The sequence below is a fragment of the Heloderma suspectum genome, chromosome 2, assembly GCF_057233095.1.
Source record: "Heloderma suspectum isolate Gila_16-S chromosome 2, 16-S_ref, whole genome shotgun sequence".
NCBI classification, from domain to species: domain Eukaryota; kingdom Metazoa; phylum Chordata; class Lepidosauria; order Squamata; family Helodermatidae; genus Heloderma; species Heloderma suspectum.
The window spans coordinates 299,702,427-299,727,964 of NC_139459.1; the positions used below are offsets into that span (position 1 = coordinate 299,702,427).

Sequence of the window (25,538 nt, forward strand, 5' to 3'; positions counted from 1 at the left end):
TTGCCAAGAGAACACGCTGATCATAGCGAACACGCTTTTCCAACAGCACAAGAGGCGACTCTACACATGGACATCACCAGATGGTCAATATTGAAATCAGACTGATTATGTCCTTTGCAGCCAAAGATGGAGAAGCTCCATACAGTCAGTAAAAACAAGACCTGGAGCTGACTGTGGCTCAGATCATGAGCTTCTTATTGCAAAATTTCAGCTTAAATTGAAGAACGTAGGGAAAACCACTAAACCATTCAGGTATGACCTCAATCATATCCCTTATGAATATACAGTGAAGGTGACAAATAGATTTAAGGGATTAGACGTGATATACAGAGTGCCTGAGGAACTATGGACGGAGGTCCGTAACATTGTTCAGGAGGCAGCAACTCAATCCATCCCAAAGAAAAAGAAATGCAAGAAAGCAAAGTGGCTGTCTGATGAGGCTTTACAAGTAGCTGAGGAAAGAAGGGAAGTGAAAAGCAAGGGAGAAAGGGGAAGATATACCCAAATGAATGCAGAGTTCCAGAGAATAGCAAGGAGGGACAAGAAGGCCTTCTTAAATTAATAATGCAAAGAAATCGAAGAAAACAACAGAATGGGAAAGACTAGAGATCTCTTCAAGAAAATCGGAGATCTCAACGGAACGTTTTGTGCAAAGACAGGCATGATAAAGGACAAAGAAGGCAGGGACTTAACAGAAGCAGATGAGATTAAGAAGAGGTGGCAAGAATACACAGAAGAACTATACAGGAAAGATCTTAATGTCCCTGATAGCCATGATAGTGCGGTCACGGAACTTGAGCCGGACATCCTCGAGAGTGAAGTCAAGTGTGCCTTAGGAAGCATTACTAACAACAAAGCTAGCGGAGATGACAGTCTTCCAGCTGAGCTATTTAAGATCCTAAAAGATGATGCTGTTAAAGTGCTGCACTCAATATGCCAACAAATTTGGAACACTCAACAATGGCCACAAGACTGGAAAAGGTCAGTTTACATTCCAATTCCAAAGAAGGGCAATGCCAAAGAGTGTTCAAACTACCGCACAATTGCGCTCATTTCACATGCCAGCAAGGTTATGCTCAAAATCCTACAAGCTAGGCTTCAGCAGCATGTGAACTGAGAACTGCTGGAAGTAAAAGCTGGGTTCCAAAGAGGCAGAGGAACTAGAGATCAAATCGCCAACATTCGCTGGATCATAGAAAAAGCAAGAGAATTCCAGAAAAACGTCTATTTCTGCTTCATTGACTACACTAAAGCCTTTGATTGTGTGGATCACAACAAACTGTGGCAAATTCTGAAAGAGTGGGAGTACCAGATCACCTTACCTGTCTCCTGAGAAACCTGTATGAGAGTCAAGAAGCAACAGTAAGAACCGGACATGGAACAACCGAGTGGTTCAAAATAGGGAAAGGAGTACGACAAGGCTGTATATTGTCGCCCTGCTTATTTAATTTATATGCAGAGTACATCATGAGAAACGCCAGGTTGGGTGAATCACAGGTCAGAATTAAGATTGCCAGGAGAATTATCAACAACCTCAGATACGCAGACGATACCACCCTAATGGCAGAAAGCGAAGACGATCTAAAGAGCCTCTTGTTGAGGGTGAAAGTGGAGAGTGCAAAAGCTGGTTTGAAACTCAACGTTAAAAAAAACTAAGATCATGGCATCTGGCCCCATCACTTCCTGGCGTATAGAAGGGGAAGAAATGGAAGCAGTGACAGATTTTATTTTCTTGGGCTCCAAGATCACCGCAGACGGTGACTGTAGCCATGACATTAAAAGACGCTTGCTCCTTGGGAGGAAAGCTATGGCCAACCTAGACAGCATAGTAAGAAGCAGAGACATCACCTTGCTGACAAAGGTTCAAATAATCAAAGCTATGGTTTTCCCAGTAGCAACATATGGCTGTGAGAGTTGGACTATAAGGAAGGCTGAGCGCCGAAGAATCGATGCTTTCGAACTGTGGTGCTGGAGAAGACTCTTACGAGTCCTCTGGACTGCAAGGAGGTCAAATCAGTCCATCCTAAAGGAAATCAACCCTGACTGCTCATTGGAAGGACAGATACTGAAGCTGAAGCTCAACTATTTTGGCCACCTAATGAGAAGAGAAAAGTCCTTGGAAAAGACCCTGATGCTGGGAAAGACTGAAGGCAAAAGGAGAAGGGGACGGCAGAGGATGGGATGGCTATAAAGCATCACCGATGCAATGAATATGGACTTGAGCACACTCCGGGAGAGAGTGGAGGACCGGAAGGCCTGGCGTGCTATGGTCCTTGGGGTCACGAAGAGTCGAACATGACTGAACCACTGAACAGCAAATATTAATTTGAAGGTAGAGCTGCAAATCATAGAATCATAGAATCATAGAATAGTAGGGTTGGAAGGGGCCCACAAGGCCATCGAGTCCAACCCCCTGCTCAATGCAGGAATCCAAGTCAGAGCATCCCTGACAAATGGCTGTCCAGCCTCATCATGAAGGCCTCCAGTGTGGGAGAGCCCACCACCTCCCCAGGTAATTGGTTCCATTGTCGTATTGCTCTTACAGTCAGGAAGTTTTTCCTGATGTTCAGCCGGAATCTGGCTTCCTGTAACCTGAGCCCATTATTCCGTGTCCTGCACTCTGGGATGATCAAGAAGAGATCCTGGCCTTCTTCTCTGTGACAACCTTTCAAGTACTTGAAGAGTGCTATCATATCTCCCCTCAGTCTTCTCTTCTCCAGGCTAAACATGCCCAGTTCTTTCAGTCTCTCTTCATAGGGCTTTGTTTCCAGTCCCCTGATCATCTTTGTTGCCCTCCTCTGAACCCTCTCCAGTTTGTCTGCATCCTTCTTAAAGTGTGGTGCCCAGAACTGGACATAGTACTCCAGATGAGGCCTAACCAGTGCTGAGTAGAGGGGAACTAGTACTTCCCGGGATTTGGAAGCGATGCTTCTATGAATGCAGCCCAAAAGAGCATTGGCCTTTTTTGCAGCCACATCACATTGTTGGCTCATATTCAGCTTGTGATCGACAACAATTCCAAGATCCTTCTCGCTTGTAGTGTGGTTGAGCCACGTATCCCCCATCTTGTAACTGTGCATTTGGTTTCTTTTTCCTAGGTGCAGAACTTGGCATTTGTCCCTATTAAATGCCATTCTGTTGTTTTCTGCCCAGCGCTCCAGTCTATCCAGATCACTTTGAATTTGGTTTCTGTCTTCCAAAGTATTAGCTATCCCTGGAAAGAATAAATACAATTTAAATAGAAACACATTAGATTTCATCATAGTGAGGAAGATTGTGACCTGGTGACCTGCATGCCTGCTCAGTCTGCTGTCCAAGGTGCTAACTCCTGATGGATGACTTCCAGGCCCTTCTTCTCCCTTCTTACAGTTCTTTATCTTGTCACAGGACTTGAACTAGACAGGCTTTCAAATAGAGGACACCTTCCAATAGAGGACTGTCCTCTGACAATCTTTCCAATAGAAGGCTGTGCTCTGTAAATTAGGACAACTGGCTACCTTAGGTGGGGTAGGGAGAAAAAAATAAACCAGGCCGACCAATTTCTCTTCCTCCCTCTTGGTTATGAGCTACCCCTCTCTCACCAGATGTGTGTGTGAAGCCAGTGCTTTCCCAGAAGGGTTGGATCATAGCTCACATTTCTATTAATAAAATAAGCAGTTCTGCTAGACATGAGTTTCCAAGCCAGCCCTTAGTGTTGAAACAGTTAAATGTCTGATGAGACAGAGAAATAGAAAGAACATGTTTAGCTATCTTGAATTAAATTATACAAAAGAAGGGCACCATCTCCATAATCCCACTCACACTATTTGTTTTATTTCTTTTTATTTAAAGGATTTATGGGTACTTTCCCATAAATTTTTGCTAGCAAAATAAATAAATAAAAACAGAATACTGCAAACATAAACACAATGCAAAATAATATCTACTGACTCTGAAAAGTCATCTAGCACAGCCTCATCTAACATGCCTCACCAAAAGCCAGATGGAAAAGAATAAGCATGCCTTACAACTCTTCCTGAAAGGGAATTAAAGACAGGGTGCTTCCAGAGGGAGAGTTCCTTCCTGGTGTTACAAATCAAAAGCAATTGTACAGCCATTGTGTCTTTTCCTCCTTACCACATTTTTTGTGGAAAGAAAAAAGAAGCACTGGGAAAATACAGAAAGTTTGCAAGTAGAAGATGATGATGCCTGAACCCCTAGTAAAATGCTGTGAACAAGGCAGTGTGATTACACAATAAAAGCCTCACCTGGAAGCCCCTGGAGTTGCAACTTCACACCTCAGGCACATTACATGACCTAAGGGCAGTCACTGTAAAGGCCCTGCTTCTAACAACTGAGGTGCTCACCTTACACACTGTTAGAATATGAAGCAGAACCTGATTTGAGGAACATAACTGAGGGCTGATAGGAAAGTCAGTCTCAGATATATGAAGTTCCCAGGAGATTAAGGGCTTTAAAGCTTAAAACTAGCATCTTAAACTGAGTGTAGAAGCGTACTGGCAGTTCATGTAAATGATAATAACATGGGCTGAATATGGTCCCACCTCCCACTGATCCTAAGCAACCAGGTAAGAGCCATTTTGCTTTAGCTTCTGGTTCAACTTCTAGTTCAGTCCCAGATAGAACACATTACAACAGTCAAATCTGAAGGCTACAAAAGCATGTACCTAACTAGCAAGATCTCATCTGTCCAAGAAAGGACGGCGCTTACGCAGTAATTGTGAAAAGGAGGAGAGGGCTTTTTCTGCTGTGGCACCCCAGCTGTGGAATGCCCTCCCCTTGGAGGTCCGATTGCCACAGATTTTGGTTTCATTTCAGTGCCAAGTTAAAACATGGCTTTTTATCAAAGCCTTGAGGGCTAAATGCACTCCCTAAAGTAGCACACTGTTTTAACTGTTTTATTGTTTTAAATTGGTATTAGCCTGCTTAATGGTTTAATCGGTTTTAGCTGTTTAAATTATTTATTCTTTCATACTGTCTAAATTAATTTTATCTGTACGCCACCCTAAGATCCTAACTGACTTGGATTCCTGCACTGAACAGGGCATTGGACTTGATGGTCTTATAGGCCCCTTCCAACCCTACTATTCTATGATTCTATGATATAGGGTGGGATATACAGTACATGTTTTAATTAAATAAATAAATATTAGGTAGGAATCACAATTCAGGTGTGCAAAACTCACTCTGTCCTCATGCTACTGCTCACAGCCACCATTTTTTCCCCTCCACAAACCCCCAAGTCATCATGCAGGGGGCTTGATGGCTGCCAGCTGCCAGGAAGAGCTTCTGAATGCATGTATCCGCCAAACTGCTACTCCATTCTCAGGCGGTGAACTGAGCGTGGGGTGACTATTGCTATAGCTATTGAAATGCCCTGGCTCTGATCTTAGTGAGCCAGATGTCCAAAATGATAGCATCCAAGTCACTGCTAACAGGATTCCATGTTCTAGATCCAAACTACATGTTACGCTAATCATGTAATGCATAGCTGAGGCTGATCTCTCTTTTCTACTCTCATCTAAGCATGTACCTGATTTGGACTGGGACTCTCTCTGGGATGGAAGGGTTAAATCTTCCCCCCACGTATTTCCCCCCCCCCAAATCCAGTCCCCCCAAGAAAAAATGCCTACATTGACTCCAATTGAGACTTTGTTTTCTGTTTTCTTTTTTAACTCCACTGCGGGGGTGGTGGTGTCATTTTGGGGGAGAGATGGGGGGAGGTCTAATCCTCCCATTCCAGACTGCAGTGGTCCCAATCCAAATTGGTGCTGTGCATGCTTAAAGAAGAGTAAATTAAACTATCAGGCTCAGGAACACGCGACGCAATTAGCATAACATGTCGTTTGGCCCTTAGACAGCATCAGTTAAAGAAGCAGCATCACCGATGCAAAATTATGACAGGAGAAAGAAAATACAAGGCTGTGGGAGGGAAAGAGAGGAGAGAAACCAAGCAGAGAGCAGGGAAGGGGTTTTCATAGCCTTAAGTCCAGGACCTTAAGTCCAGGGCCAGCCCCACCATTAAGCAGAGTGAGGCGGCTGCCTGAAAAGATGGCTGCTGGAAGGCAGAGAGAAGCAGTGAAGTCTTGGAAGTCAGAAATTGACGGCTTGCTGCTTCTGCATTCATAGTGGTGATTCTCTGATATCTATTTTGCTATCGAGTTTGCATTCAAAGTAACGGATTTCTTTTGTTCCATCTGTTACAGCCCTGCACTCCTAATGCTAGCATGCTGCCTTCAGGTGGGGTGAACGTTGTCAACAACATTGAAGTAACTGCCAGTCAACTGCCAATCCAGCTTCTGTACTGGGGGGGGGGGGTCCTTGCCCTTCATGTCAGGCCGCAAAAGGTCTTGTGCCAGCTCTTTATTGCTTAACTGATGGGTTGCTTTGAGATTTGAACCTTGATCTTGACCAGGGATGTCATTTAGGAGAAGCTCTTGGGGGCTGTGTTCCAGTGGTGGGTGGAGCTGAAGGCAAAAGGGGGCCGGGCCAAAGATATGAGCATATTTTAGCTTAAAGGTCTTGCTACCAGTAACTCATCCGTAGGGCTTTTCTACACAAGGCGGTTAATCCACTGTATCTGCTTTCTGTTTTGTCGCAGAATTGAGATCTGAGCATTACACAAAGAGTATTTCCCTTCCTGCTTTTCTACTACATAACCTCTAGGTGGCACAGTGATACAGTGGAATAGTTCAACTGCACACATGGAAAGCACAGGTTTTTTTGCTTTCATAAATAATATCGCATTTTCCCCGCTCTAAATAAAAACTTGCTGAAAGTGCTCTTTAAAAACAGCAGCGAAACTGGAGGGTCACTACATCATCTAAAGAACCCATAAAGAACCGTGATCAGGGTAATGACGAGTGCACAATAAATACCACATGTAGGGGGCATGACCATCTTGGAAACCCCAGAGGGCCAGATTGGTACCCCAGGAAGGCCGGATTGGGATGCCAGGCCTGAGGTTCTTCATCCCGGACCTAGATGTTGGATTTATTGGATTTATTTATTCAATTATCAAAAAACCTGTCAGTTCAAAAGACCAGACTATAAGGCTATCTTACATTGGCCCAAACTCCACAAAGCCAGGATATTGGAAGCTAAGGTTGATGCCTTATCTGACGTGCCCTGTGATCAGTCATGACTTTGGGCAATGTCACAAATTGTGCTTGCTTACAACTTACCCTCTATGCACCCACACTTTTCCTGGGTCTTTCAGTCTCAAATCCAGATTGGGAGGATGGAGTGGCTGAGACCAGTAAAGATGCTCCTGGTCCTGTATTGCCTTATGAAGCGGAACCCTTTTTTTGACTGATCGCCTTATCTATTGGAGGCCCAACTGTGCCTCCAACAATTATTATTTATTTATTACATTTATATCCCACCTTTTTTCCTCCTTAAAGAAACCAAGGCGCTGTACATAATCCTTCCCTCTCCATTTTATCCACACAACAACAACCCTGTGCGGCAGGTTGAGCTGAGAGTCAGTTGCTGGCCCACAGTCACCCAGTGAGCTTCCATGGCCAAGTGGGGACTAGAACCCAGATCTCCCAACTCCTAGCCCAACTCTCTAGCCACTACACCATACTGGCTCTCACTGATTTGCCAAACATGAGCTGATCCTCTGGCTCTGATCCCACTAGGGATGTCAGAGAATTCTGCCACGGATCTCAGTGAGGCCGAATTCCAGTGCATTCGGCCCCTGAACTCCGTGGCGGAACAGCCTGCCCCCCCCCCGTGGATCCCCCCCAGGACAAGACTTACCTGGGGCAGATCTTCCAGGCGGCAGCGGCTCTGGCGGGGGCTTCGGCAGCGGCGGCAGCGGCGGCAGCAGCGGCGGCTGGTCTTCCAACCAGCTGCCGCCGCCGCTGCCATTTCCAGTCTTGTTTAAAAAAAAAGAAAAGAAAGACGTGATAGGCTACGTACAGATTTACGTAGCCTATCATGGCTGGGTTTAAAAAAAAAACACACACACACGACGTGATAGGCTACGTAATGTAGCCTATCATGGCTGGGTGGGTTTAAAAAAAAACACGTATGCAAAAAATGCGTATCTTAGTTCCTGCACTATGATATTTTATCCAAGCCCTTGCAATGTGATAACATGTTTTATGCTATGTTGGCAAGTGTATTCATTTTATTTGTTTGTTTGTTTTACATATATACTGGCTGCCTATTCATTACTGGGCCAGGTTTAAGGTTTTGTTACTAGTGTACAACTCCAGCAGAGGAAATCATTACCTTGTTGTGGTGCTGGAGCTTGAGCACCTCAATGACGCCATGAGCTAAACCGTGAAGGGACACCCAAGATGGGAAAGTCATGGCAGAGAGGTCAGACTAAATACGATCCTTGGGGAAGGAAATGGCAATCCACCCCAGTATTCATGCCATGAAAACTAAATGGATACGCGTGGGTTTAAAAAAAAAACGCTATGGCCGCCGCCATTTGTGTTCCTTATTTTTGGCCGTCTTAGTCTACATAAATATTTACGTAGACTATGGAAAATAAAGGAGAACGCAAATAGCGTAGCGGGCGCTATTTGCATCCCTTTTTGATTTGCCGTTGTAGCCTATGTAAATATTTACGTAGGCTAAAACGGCGAATCAAAAAGGGACGCAAATAGCGCCCGCTACGCTATTTGCGTTCCCCTTTATTTTTGCCGTCATAGTCTATGTAAATATTTACGCAGACTAAGACGGCCAAAAATAAGGAACGCAAATGGCGGCAGCCGTAGCCGCTGCCATTTGCGTATGCGCGTTTTTTGTTTTTTTTTAAAGTCAGACATGATAGTCTATGTAAAGATTTACGTAGCCTATCACGGCTGACTACAGGGACGCAAACGGCCGCCACCATTTGCATCCCTGCTAGACAGTGGCCGGATGTCTGGCTGCTGGCGGAGCTGGCCGGCGGCTCTGCGAAATCCCCACGGAGCGGAGCCGGCCAGCCAGGATTCCAGGGGGAGGGACGGAGCGCCTTCCCCCCCCAGCGGAACCCGGCGGAGCCAGGTAAGGGCACTTTCGTAAATCCCTAGATCCCACAGATGCCCTGATCTAGCCTTTGGGCTTGATCCTAGTGCTTGGTCCAACCCTGGGCTCAGTTTACCCTGGATGTACAGCTGGACTGCTATGTCTTTATCATGGCTCCTTCAGTAGCGCTTGGAAACCGGCTGTGCTGGTTCTTGGTGACGCAGACTTCACATCAGGTGAGGCAGGTGCCATTGCTGGAAGGCTGGTCTCCAATGGGATCCATGCAGTTACAAGAGCTGTGCATTTCAGTGCAAATTGCCGGGGCATCATCACTGGCACACCCTATCATTTCCCCAAGATAGGCAACAGTGTACCCTTCCAAGATGAAAAGCACAAAAAGGTCAACCTGGCCTCAAGTCTTATGATCTTTCATATACACTGTGGAAACTGATGCAACCCTCGCAGGAAGGCCATCAGGCATAATGTTCAGAGACAGCTCTACCATTATGAAAACAGAATTGGCTGCTTCAGGTAGCCAATTTTTTGTGTCATGAAAGGGAAGTACATATTCATTTAATTTATTATTATTGTCTTTTTTACTACTGGGGGGGTGGGGGGAGGCACTTGCGGGATGTTCTGCCTCAGGTGCCAAAATAACCTGACCAGCCTTGGGTACTATGTACCTTTACTTTGGGAGGGCCTTTGAGCCAGTAAAATGTCTAGGGCCAGCCCTGAGCATAATTACTGTTCTCTAGGGTATAATTGGAGTAAATCTATTTTTTCCTGTCTGGGGCGCTTGCCAAGATTACATAATCCTCCTCCACACCTACCTAGTCACTTCAAAATATTGTATTCTAATATACACAGAGAATTTTAATAGAACGTAATTGTCTTAAGGATAATATTTTCTATAGAATGATATTTATAGAAAATATAATTTAAAAAAATAAAAGACTCACATATACAGATTGTGCGGGGAAGGTAGTTAGGTTCTTGCCATATATATGTGTGTTTGGGTTGTTGTTTTTAAAGAAACACCATTCATCTGCCCCTGATTAGTTTAATATTTTGAGCCTGGCCAAAAGAAATAAAAAGAAAAGAGACACTAATGAACCTAATAAAGAGGCTGGAGCTAGAGTGGTTGTTAATCTATGTAACTAACTTCTCAGGAGGGGTGGGGGAAGAAATGCTTGGTGTCGATAAAACGTTTCCTTCATAAATTACTACTGGCTCCAGTGAAAGGCATTTACAGTAAACACAAAACGTCTGCAAAGCATCTGTTCTATGGAAGAAGGAACGTTACTCCATGAATAACTTCTAAAAACATGCAATACATAATTCACACCAGCAGTTCACGTCCTATTATCAACCTTCAGCATTTAAGGTGGCTATTTTCAAAGACAGAAGCAAAGGTTTTCACATTTTAAATTTTCCTGTTACATTCTATGAACATACACATGCACCACTGCCTTGCTTTACATTTTAAGATAAGGGCTATCATAGAAGGCCTGGATTACAAATTACATACAATGATGACATCAGATTCTGATTTTAGGGAAAATGTATTAAATATGCAAGAGTATATACAGAGACAGTGTGTGAGAGTATTTGTATATATAAAGTACTTGCTGGAATTTTAACATTAGACTTTACTGGAGATTTAGTGGGACTTTGCCGAAGGCAAGATTTTAATAGCAATAATAAAAAAATACTTAATGGTACTTAGGGTAAAGCACGTGTGGTCACTATGTTTAAGAAAGAGTAATACCAAACATCTGTACTAGATTTCCACATGATAAAAAATAACCATATTCACTAAGGTTCTCTCAGACTTATGGACAATTTAAAAAAAAATGAAGAGAGATGTGATAACTAAATTTAAAAAATAAAAAACAGACATCCTATGTTTTGCAGTTGGAATGCATAGTCTGTGGTTTGTGTTTACACTATTTAATCGACTGCTCGCCTTGGACATGGAAAACCGGGGATGATATCCCCACTTAGCTATGAAGCTCACTAGGTGGCCTTGAGAAAGTAATTATTACTCAGCCTAACCTACCTCACAGGGCTGTTGTGAGGTTAAACTGACACACTGAGATTCTTGGAGGAAAGGGTATAAATGTAATGAATAAAATAGTCCATATTGTATTTTCTTAAAACTCATTTAAAGAGCAACTTTTCCTTAGGGTCCTCTTACTTTCCATACTTTTTGCGCGATGCCCCTTTCCCCCTAGCTTTGTGTCTTATTCAGTTGTAAGCTTTATAGAATAATAGAATCATAGAATAGCAGGGTTGGAAGGGGCCTACAAGCCATCGAGTCCAACCCCCTGCTCAATGCAGGAATCCAAGTCAGAGCATCCCTGACAAATGGCTGTCCAGCCTCGTCTTGAACGCCCCCAGTGTGGGAGAGCCCACCACCTCCCTAGGTAATTGGTTCCATTGTCGTATTGCTCTTACAGTCAGGAAGTTTTTCCTGATGTTCAGCCGGAATCTGGCTTCCTGTAACCTGAGCCCATTATTCCGTGTCCTGCACTCTGGGATGATCAAGAAGAGATCCTGGCCTTCTTCTCTGTGACAACCTTTCAAGTACTTGAAGAGTGCTATCATATCTCCCCTCAGTCTTCTCTTCTCCAGGCTAAACATGCCCAGTTCTTTCAGTCTCTCTTCATAGGGCTTTGTTTCCAGTCCCCTGATCATCTTTGTTGCCCTCCTCTGAACCCTCTCCAGTTTGTCTGCATCCTTCTTAAAGTGTGGTGCCCAGAACTGGACACAGTACTCCAGATGAGGCCTAACCAGTGCTGAGTAGAGGGGAACTAGTACTTCCCGGGATTTGGAAGCGATGCTTCTATGAATGCAGCCCAAAAGAGCATTGGCCTTTTTTGCAGCCACATCACATTGTTGGCTCATATTCAGCTTGTGATCGACAACAATTCCAAGATCCTTCTCGCTTGTAGTGTGGTTGAGCCATGTATCCCCCATCTTGTAACTGTGCATTTGGTTTCTTTTTCCTAGGTGCAGAACTTGGCATTTGTCCCTATTAAATGCCATTCTGTTGTTTTCTGCCCAGCGCTCCAGTCTATCAAGATCACTTTGAATTTGGTTTCTGTCTTCCAAAGTATTAGCTATCCCACCCAATTTTGTGTCATCTGCAAATTTGATCAGCATTCCCTGCACCTCCTCCTCCAAGTCATTCATAACAATGTTGAAGAGCACTGGGCCCAGGACTGAGCCCTGCGGTACCCCACTCGTTACCTCTCCCCAGCTTGAGAAGGTCCCATTGATAAGCACTCTTCGAGTCCGATTCTGTAGCCAACTGTGGATCCACCGGATCGTTGTTTCATCTAGCCCACTTTGAGCTAGTTTGCTCATCAGGATATCATGGGGCACTTTGTCGAAAGCTTTGCTGAAGTCGAGGTATATGATGTCTACAGCATTCCCACGGTCTACAAGGGAGGTGACTTGATCAAAAAATGAGATCAGATTTGTCTGGCAGGACTTGTTTTTGACAAATCCATGTTGGCTTCGAGTAATCACGGCATTGTTGTCAAGGTGCTTCCAGATGGATTGCTTTATGATCTGCTCCAGAATTTTCCCAGGGATTGATGTCAGACTGACTGGTCTGTAGTTCCCAGGTTCCTCCTTTTTACTCTTTTTGAAGATAGGGACAACGTTAGCCCTCCTCCAGTCATCTGGCACTTCCCCCGTTCTCCATGATTTCTCAAAGAGAATAGACAGCAGTTCTGAGAGTTCTTCTGCCAGTTCCTTTATGACTCTAGGATGCAATTCATCTGGCCCTGGAGATTTGAACTCATTCAAAGTAATTAGGTGTTCCTTGACCATATGCCTGTCAATCTCAAGCTGCAATCCTGCCCCTTCAGCCTGTACTTCGCCTTTGCCAGGGCATCTATCTTTTTAACGACTGTATACCATGGAATGATCATACACACTTTATAAATACAAATGGCCCTAAGTCCAACTAAAGTTAGTTATGATTGAGTTCTGTTGAAACTAATGGATTATGATAATCATGACAATAATAAAATTGGGGCCAATATTGTTGTTGTTGAAAATTACTCTTAATTTAAAAGACACACTTCTAAGACACTTGGTTTTTAAGTATATTTTCATCAGATATGACTCTTTCCTCATAAAAATATCCATGAAATAAAATCATAAAGCCCATCATCAGGATAAAGAAATGCTTGTCAGAAATGTTATTAATCATTAGAAGCATTTGACAAAGTGAGCAAACTACTAGGTAATACCACTGCTGAGCCATCCAACCAAGTGGGAACCATTTGAAAAGTGGGCAGATGTGTTAATCAAAATCACCCAACCCTGTTGTAATAAAAAGGAAAATATTATCAAATGGAAATATTGCTTGTTCTTCTGTTGTTCCACTTGTGCGTTAATAAATTGCCTTTCAAAAGCATAGTAGAATAAGAAAGATACCTCCATATGAGGGAAGCTTGGAAGAGAAATAATTCAGAAGACAAACTGTTAACACATGAGTACTACTTTTGTTTTATAAATCAGGGTGTTACTACGTTGGCCAGATGTCATCTGTGTGTGGGGGAAAGACTAGATATCTGAACCCAGCCATTCTCAAATATGCCTCCACTTAGTTTTACACCAAGAACAGAAAACATGTCCTAAGGTAAATGCAAAAAGCATTTTGAAGGTGGCTTAGGATTGATTCAGAAAATATATTTCTGCCGTCACGGCTGAAGCAAAGACCCAGTTTCAGCTCTATGAACTTGAAAACAGTATGAGAACAAGGAACAAATGTCTCTAAACCCATATTAACAAGCACGCTGGTACCGATCCACACACATTTTCCATGAATATGAGAAGGCCATAACAAGAAAAAAAAGCAACGGTCTGCCCAGAATATGGTCCTCCTTCTTCCTGTGGTCCATAGTTCAGCTGTTTTATTCATGCGCATACAAGAGCTGGAAGACATATAAGGCAAGCTTCATTCTTTTTGGAAAACACTGGCTCACCCACTTCCAATGCTATGAGACAGGGCACATTTGAATTCCTCCCCACTTCCACCATGTTTAAAATGGTTTGTAATGCAGTGTGTAGGAAGAAAGGTTGCGGTTCCAACAAGACAAGAACCCCCTCTGTGTTTGAATTTATGTGTGAATAACAGCAGATACCTGTATTTACGTACTGGGGCAATTATTCCATCAGGCCACAACCGTCTGAGGAACCTGTGTAAAAGAGGCCATGTCTTCCATTTTGCAAACAGGGAAACTCAGGTAAGACAATTTGTCCAATGAAAGTCAACAGATATCCCTGAAATAAGAGTGATCTCAGGCTGCTTCATTCTTCTCTCACAAGATGTAGCAATCTGCATATCAAGAAATGGCAGATGTATATATTTCTTTAGGATTATCAAAATGCTCCTGATGCAATTTTTTGTTTGTTTGTTTGATCCCACTGGTCCCTTTAACTCAATCCTGAAAGGAGACTCTTTTTCCTGCAAGTGCTAGAATACATTTTTTTTTAAATGTTCATTACAGTATCTCTTACTTTGCATTTTAGTCACAAATGTTTCTTAAGGCAACTAACAACCATCGTAAAGACAACAGTAAAACACTGAAAGCAGCATGAAAAAAAATATTTCTAGAAGATACACCAAACTGGGACTTCCTTTCTGCTAACTGCTTCCTGGCAAATGGTAATTTTGGTGTCACTTTTAGAGACAGGACTCCACACATTTCACGTAAGTGTTAGTCTCCAACTGCTGTCCAACTGGCTGATGTGAAAAGAGGAAAAGCAATTATATAGACTGTGATGACTTGTTGCATAATGTTTGAGATCATGTTCGTATGTTCAGGTTAGACTAAACCACAATGATGACCTGAATCATGCAACATATGTGAACATTCCTTGAATGAAAATAAGCCAGGGAGCAACTTGCAAAGAACTGAAGGAAGTGCTGGTTCAGCTTATAATGACAAAGGGGATGATGTGCTGCATTATTGCCCTTGCAGCACTGAAAAACTGAGAAAGAGAAATCCAATAGCCAAAAGAGTACTTTCTTTTGGTCTTCACTATCACCTCTGACAAACTCCATATGAAGCTTTTGCCCCATGAAAACAGGCAGCAAGTAGTATCAGTGAGGCAATCTCTTAATTCCCAAGTGTTTAAATCAGGTATTCACATAATATATCAGATTCCCCATCCTTTAAAAGGTAATAGTCTACAGTAATGGTCTACAGTGTGTAGTGGTTTTTCATATTCCGCATAATCATGTATGATTTAATTTAAACATTGCTGAAATGAACATTTGCACAGATTAGAATTATAACAATTGAGCATGTAATTTCTGGAACTGTCTGGCATAACCAGTTGCCCCAATCCAGCTGGGGGACACGCAGGCATCCCTAGCTGGATGAAGAACCACATGTGGAAATGAATACCATGTACAATTCTCATCAGCCCTCCCCAAGCCAGCTGACAGAACTGAATGAGTGGAGCCCTTTTTAAAAGCTAAAATCCCACCAGACAGCAGCTTGGCATGGGGAGGGAGGGGGAGCTGGTTTTAGCCCACCATCCCTTCTAAACAGGTGACCTAAAGAGAACTCTGAGTTCAGCGCTGCCTGTGGCTGCTCTGTGGGATTGCAGCCAGCAGCTTAACATGAGGAATAGGTTGCATTTGACTAAGTGAATGCAGCATATGACGCACAAGGACCCCCCCACATACACACACACACAAATCAACTAATTAACCTTAAACTAGCAAAATAAATATATTATGTGACCTAAAAAAAATTTACCAGCAATGTTACAAAGTGTAATTGAACTTCCATAGAATTACAATCCAGAATTTAAAGGGGCACAGTCTCAAGGAATGATGATCTATTTCAGTCTTCCCCAACCTGATGCCCTCCAGATGTGTTGGGCTACAACTCCCAGCCCAATACCTCTGGAAGGCACCAGGCTGGGGAAGGCTGATCTGCTTTGAAACCTACATTCTACATTTATTATTCCACTTAACAAGTAGATTGATGAACTATGTCCATTTGAAAAGCCCGTTAAGAAAAGCAGGCCAACAGCTTTCCATTTTATTTTCAAATCATGACAAAAAACCTTAATGGACGTGCTTTCTTAAAAATGAACATGCTTTCCTTACCTCTCTAAGATGTATGTTTTCCTTCTCTTTCTGGTCTAATATCACTTCCAAATGATTAACCTGAGATTCAGCCTCTGCCATCCTTCGAGTCCGTTCATTGTCATCATCCATTCCTTTGGATGGCAACCCTTTGCTCTGCAACATTTCTAGAAGCTTTTTGATGGATTCATCTCGGGCATTTAGTGTCTGTTTCTGGGTTTCAATTCTCAGTTCCATTTCTTCCAGTGTTTTTCTCAAGAGAAATAGCTCTTTTGCTTGTCTGTCATGTTCAGCTTGAAGCCTTCGAAAATTCTCCTCTGTCAGCTCAATGGTAAAATGCTCTGCGCCTCGATTCCCGCTTTCTTGTTGAAGGAGATGATTAAGGTCTCTCTGGGTCCGAAGCTCATCTTGGAGTGCTTGAATAGTTAGCTGAAGATGCTGCAATGTAAAAGGAATACCTGAATAAAGGTTTATTCAACTGGTCTACAAAAATGCAATGCCACGATCATTAATAAAATTAGTGGTGAAAATCTAAATGTGCAAGTGACGTTATTTGTAATGAAGTTTCTTGGCTGCTGTTAAAAATCATGAAGAGATGAATGCAAACACAGACAGACAGAGCCAATTACAGCTACCAATAATAGTAACAATAAATTCTAAGACAAGGAAGTGAAAAGAACAGCATTAAAATGTAAATGTCAAAGAGTGACACTTCCACAAGCAAACACTGTATCCAACAAGCCTGAATATTCAGGGGGGGGGGGGAGTTCTTAGACTTGAAGTTTGTATCTTCGTACAGTGCAACTGTGCAAGTTGTTAGCGCTAATCACTCTGTATGAAACTAAAGGAATTAAACTGTTAAATGATACTGTTAACAAAAATTATGAGCTAGTTTAGTAAGCAGGATTGCTGCATCTATAACAGGCATATAATTATCATTCAATAAGCAATACTGCATTTTGTAAACAAATTGACTGCAAAGAGTGAACAAACCTTTGTTCTCCTGGCATCCAAAAACTGAACAGCATGGGAAATGAAAAAAAATGAAGCAAAATCAACATAAAGTTTAGGTGCAAGCAAAGGAGATTCAACAGAAAGAACTAAATTTAACATAAAGTACCATAAACAGAAAAGAACACACTATTGTTTTATACAATACAGTCACAATTCTACAGTATTTTCATACACACACACACACACACACACCTCAAGCAAAACAATTACACTCTTGTATGGAGGCCAGGAAGCATTTCGGTTGGATCCAAAGAACCATGATTACCGCAAAAATTAAACTTCTAGCCCTGTTCTGCAAATACTTGTGCAAGTGCTAGTGTAAAAGTTCAGTCACTGTCAGAACAGCAGTTCTCACACTTGCGTAAGAGATTGTGCTGGTGGAAGAACATATTTGGATTAATCTCACTTTTTTCATGCAACATTCTAGCACAAGGTATAGAACAGCCTTTCCGTAAGCAAAAGGCAGCTTCTCCAAAAGAAACCTTCTGCATCCTTTTGATGCAACCCATGGTTCATTTTTAAAAAATCCCTTTTTAAAAACTCTTTCCCGGATAGGGGAGCATGCCGTAAAAGCACAGCACTGGCTCCAGCTCCAGCTGCCCTGCTATCTGTTTTCCCAGAGTGCTTCAGGGGTGATGTGGGATCCAACATGGCTCCAGAAACCCTCTGGGGAAATTATGATGGGATGATGGCTGGGGTCTGAGCCAGTGCTGCACTTGGGAGCCAGTGCACCCAACCTTGGACTGGGGGTGGCGATTTTTAAAATATCTGAGGGGAAGGGGCATGGATGCCATAACAGAACGTCACAGTCACCGTATGGGGCGAGGCCTGAAGTGTGGTATCTAAGACTTGGATGGGCATGATCCAGTAAGAGTTAAGCGTGTATAAGTTCCATTGATTTCAGTGAATGAGTTCAAGACTCGTTTAAGTGTCTCGCTGAAACCAGTGGGTTGGATCCAGAGCTCATCCTCTGCACACAGAAGGGCGGAGAACTGGGAGAGAGAATTGATGGAGAGAACTGGGATCCAGTGCAGTCTCCCCACTGGAGAAAGGCGGTGGGGTCGGGATGGCAATTTCCACCAGTTCCTCCTTCCCTCTGCAGTGCCTCCTCACACCCTGTTCTGAAGGGTCCCACAACTCACCAGAGCAGGTTTGGGGAGTACAGGGGGCTGCAAAAGGGCAGGGGAACTGGCAAAAATCACTTCTCCCCTTCCACCTGTGGAATCATCCAATTTGCAGAGTTCTGCTCTGCACAACTTTGGATCCAGCCCATTGGATCTTTACTTAATTTTGGCTGCCTCATGCCCAGTCTTTAAAACAGAGATATTAACCTCAGTAATCATTCACATAATTTTGGCAAGACAGATACTGATATATATAATATAATATATATATTATTCAGCTGGATTCCGGGGGGAGGGACGGAACGCCTCCCCCCCCCAATAAACATAATCCGTGAACAGGTAAGTGACTTTCGTACATCCCTACTCACAACTGGACAATATATCAAGAATGAAAACAGCAACAACAACAGATGGAGCCTCCAAAAGTATAATTAATGACTGAGTCACGTGAGCACTTTGGAGATTTACTGGTGACCTTTTTGTCAGCTTGGATTAAATATGAAAATGTGAACCATCATCATTTAGGTCAGGGATGGGGGAACAATGGCCCCCTAGATGCTGATGAATGACTACTTCCATCCTCCCTCACCATTGGCTGAGGCTCATGGGAATTGGAGTCCAATGTCATCTAGAGGGCCATAGGTTCCCCAGCCCTGATTTTTAGGTGAAAGGTGCACCAATTTCTCATTCAAATCTGGTAAAACAAAAAGAAAACCAGATTGGATGACCGGGGTGGGGGATGGGGGGAGAGAATTCATGGCCTTTGAACTGACACCAAAAGGATGAAACACATGTGACTTCCATCAGGTGGAGACTATCAAAGACAGTGTCCACATGATGGATTCCCTCAGGCATGGCCAAAACACGTCATGCCAACCATGATGTCATTCTTGCACCTGACCAGAAAGAGCCCAGGCCAGAGTCAGCTGCTTCTCAAAAATGGCAGTGCTGGCATAGAATCTGCAACAAGCACTAAAACAGCATGATGGCTGGTGCTACAAATTACAGCTGCTAGAGGGATAAGTCATCATACAGAAGCCGTTCCGTGTGCTCTGGCTCTAAGGCAAATCGCGCACAGGTAATTTGTTTGGTAGTTCACTGGGGACAAGCAATTGAGAGAAAGGTTGGGGATGACAGCCACGTGGGCTCACAGCATGCCTTAAAATTCCAGAGGAGCGGGGGGCGGGGGAGAACTCCTAGTAACAAAGCACTGCACAAAAAAATTGCCATTGAAATTCTTCCTCCTGAGGCACTTGCAGTAAGCTTATTTTTACTTTTAAAAATAAGTTTTAAAAACTTATTTTTAAAAGTAAGCACTTGTCTTACTTTTGAAGTTCTCACGCTTTGTGTGACGGAGAAATATAGTGGTCAACGTTACTTTTAGAGAATGTACATACATACTATTGAACATAAAATAAAAATAACTGCTAGGACAGACAATGACAAATGCGAAAATCCAGCTTAAAATATTCATATTATAATAAAAACCTTATCACTTCACCTCCTTGTTCTTATAATTTCGTATCTTCAATTTTTTTTATTAGCGTTGAACTTGTTACAATTGCATATATATTTCCTTTGCTAGCTTCCTAGACTTACCAGATTATCATATTATATGTATTTGCATATATGAATGTTGTTGTCTGTTGTTACTAGCTAAGGCAAATTGATTTCTGGTGTGTTCTTTTAGCCAATGTTCAGCAGATGTCTGCTCAGAGATAAAGTGCATAAGATTTTATGAACTGTGCCTAAATATGATCACTTAACTGTTACAGCAGCTATAAAATGTCACTTTAGTAAATAATGAATGCACTAGTGATGCACATTGAGGTGGGAGGAGAACCCATCTAGTCCTATAAAATTGGTAGTGTAAGGTCAAATAATAAATTTTACAAAAAGCTCCATACTCCTAAAGAAGATGTTATAACCAAGCATACAAGACCCTAGAACAAGCCATGGGTTTCAGGGTCATTTGTAAATCACCCCAGCCACCCATCTCTGCCCAGTTTGGACATCATGACAACCTGCACCTGGTGAGGGTAATTATGCTAATGAGGAGGCTCGCAACCAGCACATGCGGACAGGGAAAATAAGCCACCATGGCTTTTTTCCCCCTGTGATCATGCGAACCAAGTTAGAGAGTTGCAGACAAAGAAAGGAGAAAGCAAAGACAGAAAACCCAAACTCAGAAGAGAAAGTGATGCTGTGGAGGTAGGGGTTGGTGGAACTGCTGAAGGAGCCTTGGATGAGATGTGAGGCTGATGGCCAAACTGAAAGGCTCCCCAGGCCATATCAGAGGCTCCCCCTCCCTGGCCTAGAGCTTGGGGGCAGGAAGCAAGGAAGATCTGTAGAAGCATTGAAAGCCCATTGACAGACTTGCAGAGCCTTTCTCTGGGGGCAGGCATCAGGAACAATTCTGAGCGTGTGGAGATAGTGAGTAGCTCAGACTCAGAATGGGAACAGACAGAACTGGGTGAGGCTTCCTCCCTAGTGAGCTCAGATATGGATAGGCGTTCTTCTCAGGAACTTGGCTTACAGATGGCTCGACCTGAAGGCCCTCCCCCTTCCTCCCCCATGAGAACCCAGGTCTCGGAGGAGGAGGAGAGTGCAGGGTGTGACCTGAAGGGTGCTAAAGTCCAGTACAGATTGAAGCGGGAAAAGTTAGAGGCGGAGCTCAGATGTTCCACCCGGTTGGCTATGCGCGATAGCCTACGTAGGAGGGCACAACTGTAAGGGAGGGGCATCCCCCCCTTGAGTTATTCTGGCCAGTAAGTTCTTGTTCAAACTGCTGGCAACCTCTCTGATTCCCACTTGGCTCCTCTATTGATATTCGTAATTGTGCGGAGTAGCTGTTTTCCTTTGTAGCCTGAGAGTCTCCGAGGATTTGCATTTGTAAAGAACCTGGTAGCTAACCAATAAAGTAGTGAGCCTGAAGCCTGGTGCCTTGGGGTGTGTGACTGCGAACAGAGAGGACCAAGGAACCTGACAGCAAGAGAAGTGCAAGGGGATTTTTTATTTCTCGGAAAAGCATGGAAATCAATTTATTTATTTACTTAAAATATTTCTTGGCCGCCTTTCAGGACAGAAGCCCTCCCAAGGCAGCTTACAATAAAGCAATAAAATACATAAAAACAGATAAAATCAAGGAGACCTTTCACTGCTTTGGAGGCTTCTCTGTAGCCCAGTGCTGCTATGAACTTTCCCTTCTCGCACCTCTAGATAGCTCAGCAACCGGCCATCTCCCTGACTTTCTCCAGTCTATGGAGTGTACAGCCTGGTGAGGAGGTTTCCTGGTGGAGCAAAGCTCCTGTCTCCCACCCCCAGGATGTGTAAGTACATAAGAAGAGCCCTGCTGGATCAGACCAAGGGTCCATCAAGTCCAGCATTCTGTTCACATAGTGGCCATCCAGCTGCCCACAGGAAAACCACAAGCAGGACATAATTGCAACAGCACCCTCCCAAATATAGACAGCCCAAATACTAAAATAGGGTAAGGTGGGGTGGAGTAAATCCCTATTCCAATTGTGCAAGGAGCTCCTCTGCTTACCCAATTGTTCTTTCAAAGCTTAGCAGCATGCAGGAGACTGGTAAACTCCAAGATCATCTTCTTTTATATATTCCAGAATTTCACTTTAGTTAAATAGCGCAAATACTTTGCTGTTTGTTTGTTCTTTTAGTGTAGGTGCATTTTTGCAAAAATTTAAACCTGTAAACGTGCATCCAAAACACATGGTGCTGAGAACAGGGAGCAGGGGGCAAAGAATGAAGTTCCTGCTTGAAATGTTAGGAGAAGAGGGGGATGACGAGAAGGAATTAATAAAAGCTGCTGCTGCTGCAGGAGGGGGTGGGGGAGAAACTGAGATGCAGCTTGTCTGTTTCAACTGCTGCCAGTAATTAAACAATTCATAAAAGCAGGGGCTTCAGAGTTAAAACAATGATGAGGGGAGAGGACAAATGCTGCTCACAGGGCTATGTGACAGCCACGGTGTAGACAGAACACAGTGAGATGTATACACCCCAAAAAGTGCTATAACCCCTGAAATGTGGAAGGTCAATTGCAATTCTGCTTGTTCTTAGAGCAGAAGAGCAATGATTGGGTAGCACTAGGAGTTGTCTGTCTGGGAGCACCCTGTAAGATCTAGGCCGTTTGTGTCCCTTTCAGCCTATTAGATCAACACAATGAGATACAAGCAAAGCTCAAAAGATGGCCTACCAGCCAAGGAGGAAGTAGCAGGCAAATAATGGACAGAAACAGGCAAACCTTCTCGAAGTTCAGGAAAGGAAAAATTGCAGCTAAAAGCACTTCCAGGAAAGTGAACTTTGTTCCAATATGAAAGCTAATGTACTTGAAATAGCTTTTGTGCAGAAGGAGCCTCTCTCTATGCCACTGAGTGATTAACTTCCAATTAGATTCATTTAGGGCACAATTCTATGCACAACACATTATGCAATCAAGTCTAAACACGCATAGGATTGCGCCCTTGTTGTTGTTCAGTCATTCAGTCGTGTCCGACTCTTCGTGACTGCATGGACCATAGCACGCCAGGCCTTCCTGTCCTCCACTCTCTCCCGGAGCATGCCCACATTCATATTCATTGCATCGGTGATGCTGTCTAGCCATCTCATCCTCTGCCATCCCCTTCTCCTTTTGCCTTCAATCTTTCCCAGCATCAGGGTCTTTTCCAGAGAGTTTTCTCTTCGCATTAGGTGGCCAAAATATTGGAGCTTCAGCTTCAGTATCTGTCCTTCCAATGAGCACTCAGGGTTGATTTCCTTTAGGATTGATTGATTTGACCTCCTTGCAGTCCAGGGGACTCATAAGAGTCTTCTCCAGCACCACAGTTCGAAAGCATCGATTCTTCGGCGCTCAGCCTTCCTTATAGTCCAGCTCTCACAGCCATACGTTACTACTGGGAAAACCATAGCTTTGATTATACGAATCTTTGTCGGCAAGGTGATGTCTCTGCTTCTTACTATGCTGTCTAGGTTTGACATAGCTTTCCTCCCAAGGAGCAAGCGTCTTTTAATTTCATGGCTACGGTGATCTAGGAGCCCAAGAAAATAAAATCTGTCATTGCTTCCATTTCTTCCCCTTCTATATGCCAGGAAGTGATGGGGCCAGGTGCCATGATCTTCGTTTTTTTTAATGTTGAGTTTCAAACCAGCTTTTGCACTCTCCACTTTCACCCTCAACAAGAGGCTCTTTAGATCCTCTTCGCTTTCTGCCATTAGGGTGGTATCGTCTGCATATCTGAGGTTGTTGATAATTCTCCCGGCAATCTTAATTCTCACCTGTGATTCATCCAACCCAGCGTTTCTCATGATGTACTCTGCATATAAATTAAATAAGCAGGGTAACAATATGCAGCCTTGTCATACTCCTTTCCCTATTTTGAACCAATTGGTTGCTCCATGTCTGGTTCTTACTGTTGATTCTTGACCCTCATACAGGTTTCTCAGGAGACAGGTAAGGTGATCTGGTACTCCCATGTCTTTGAGAATTTGCCACAGTTTGTTGTGATCCACACAATCAAAGGCTTTAGCATAGTCAATGAAGCAGAAATAGACGTTTTTCTGGAATTCTCTTGCTTTCTCCATGATCCAGCAAATGTTGGCAATTTGATCTCTAGTTCCCCTGCCTCTTCGGAACCCAGCTTGTACTTCCAGTAGTTCTCGGTTCACATACTGCCGAAGCCTAGCTTGTAGGATTTTGAGCATAACCTTGCTGGCATGTGAAATGAGCGCAATTGTATGGTAGTTTGAACACTCTTTTGCATTGCCCTTCTTTGGAACTGGAATGTAAACTGACCTTTTCCAGTCTTGTGGCCACTGTTGAGTTTGCACCCTTACTCTCCAATATTTCACAGATGAAAATAGGGGCAGCCTGGCGAGTTTATTAACATCCTTATTTTCATAACAAAGAATTACTTTCTGGGAGACACATACCAATCTGGTTCAGAAGTAATGCTAAAACACTATGTGAACAAGCCTCAGGGTCATTCACTCCCTCTTCTCCAGTGTGGTTGCACAATGGATATTGGAAGCTTTCACTTTTGATTAACCATGGTCTATTGTTATGTCCAAATGCAAAACTGAAATAGTATTAACTATGGATTAGGGAAACAAGCCAGGATCATAAATCACAGGCTGAAGTCAGCTTGTTCTTCTAAACCATAGTAAAGACTAACTACAGTTTGTTCAGGTTTGGACATAACTATAAACCATGGTTAGTTAAAAAAAAATGGAAATAAATGCTTCTAATCTCCTCAATCAGCCATGCTGGAGGAGGAGAATGAGTGCCTAAGTCCAAGGCTCAGTCATGTAATGCTAAACCATAAACTTTACCATTACAACTAAACAAAGTCACTGTCCTATAATATATGGCATCATCCTTAAGAGTTCAAAATGAATCTCACCTGTTGCAGCAGGAAAAAAACACCAAGTTGTGCACATGTTGGTGCCTCAGGGCCAAACTTGGTATAATAGTGGTGGAGACATATTTCTTTTTGTATGCCCACCCTATTCACATATACAACAGAAGCTCTTATTTAACTGGGTAGAGGGAAGGACATAGGATGTTTAGGGCATGCTTACACTCCAAGCTGAGAACAGGGAAAAGGCAGGGAAGACCTGGCACTGCAGAAGCTGGTAAGCCATGCCTACCCCTGAATCAGCACAGACAAAAAAGTGAACTGTTTTCAATATCAGCCTGCCATCTCAGCAAAAGCAAGACGTCTATTCTTGTCTGGAGCCTCTCTTTAAATTAGGTTCTCGGCATATCAAGCTAGACAGAGTTCCTCCCACAATTTTGGCAGTTAGGGAAGTTTGGCATATAATGTCATGTCAATTACAGTTTCATCCATTTTCCCATGCTAAATTGACTTTATGGGGAAATCCAGATTTAAGAACTGGCAAGAAAATGTTTTTATGGCAGACCTGGACAGATAAGATGATCTTTACTTTAGATCAATCAATGAGGGTTGATGATGAGTTTTTGGCATTTTCAACTTTGCGAGATCAATTTGGTCTGCCGGCTTCAGCAGAATGGCAGTACTTGCAATCAAAACATTTGTTGGTATCTAGATGCGGTCCTGCTGCTTTTACTGCCTCAGAGTCTCCTTCGCTATTGGAAATACTTATTGAAGCTGATCAGATGTATTGACCTACGATTCATGTTTATAAACATTTATTATCAATGAATACATATCACACAATTGTTTTGCAGCAGGAATGGAAGAGGGGTTGGTACATCCTATTTTGTTTAATCAATGAACTGCCGTTTTGGCGTCTGTATTGGACATTTCAATGGA

The 25,538-nt window shown here is 43.2% G+C and overlaps 1 protein-coding gene across 1 annotated transcript in view; it reads right to left on the reverse strand.

Moving 5' to 3' along the window:
- ERC2 (ELKS/RAB6-interacting/CAST family member 2) overlaps positions 1–25,538 on the reverse strand; it is a 705,044-nt gene that overhangs the window by 544,411 nt on the left and 135,095 nt on the right. The window contains exon 3 of the mRNA XM_084832475.1: positions 16,112–16,528. Coding sequence (XP_084688601.1) covers positions 16,112–16,528 — 417 coding nt within the window. The remainder of the gene's footprint in view (positions 1–16,111; positions 16,529–25,538) is intronic.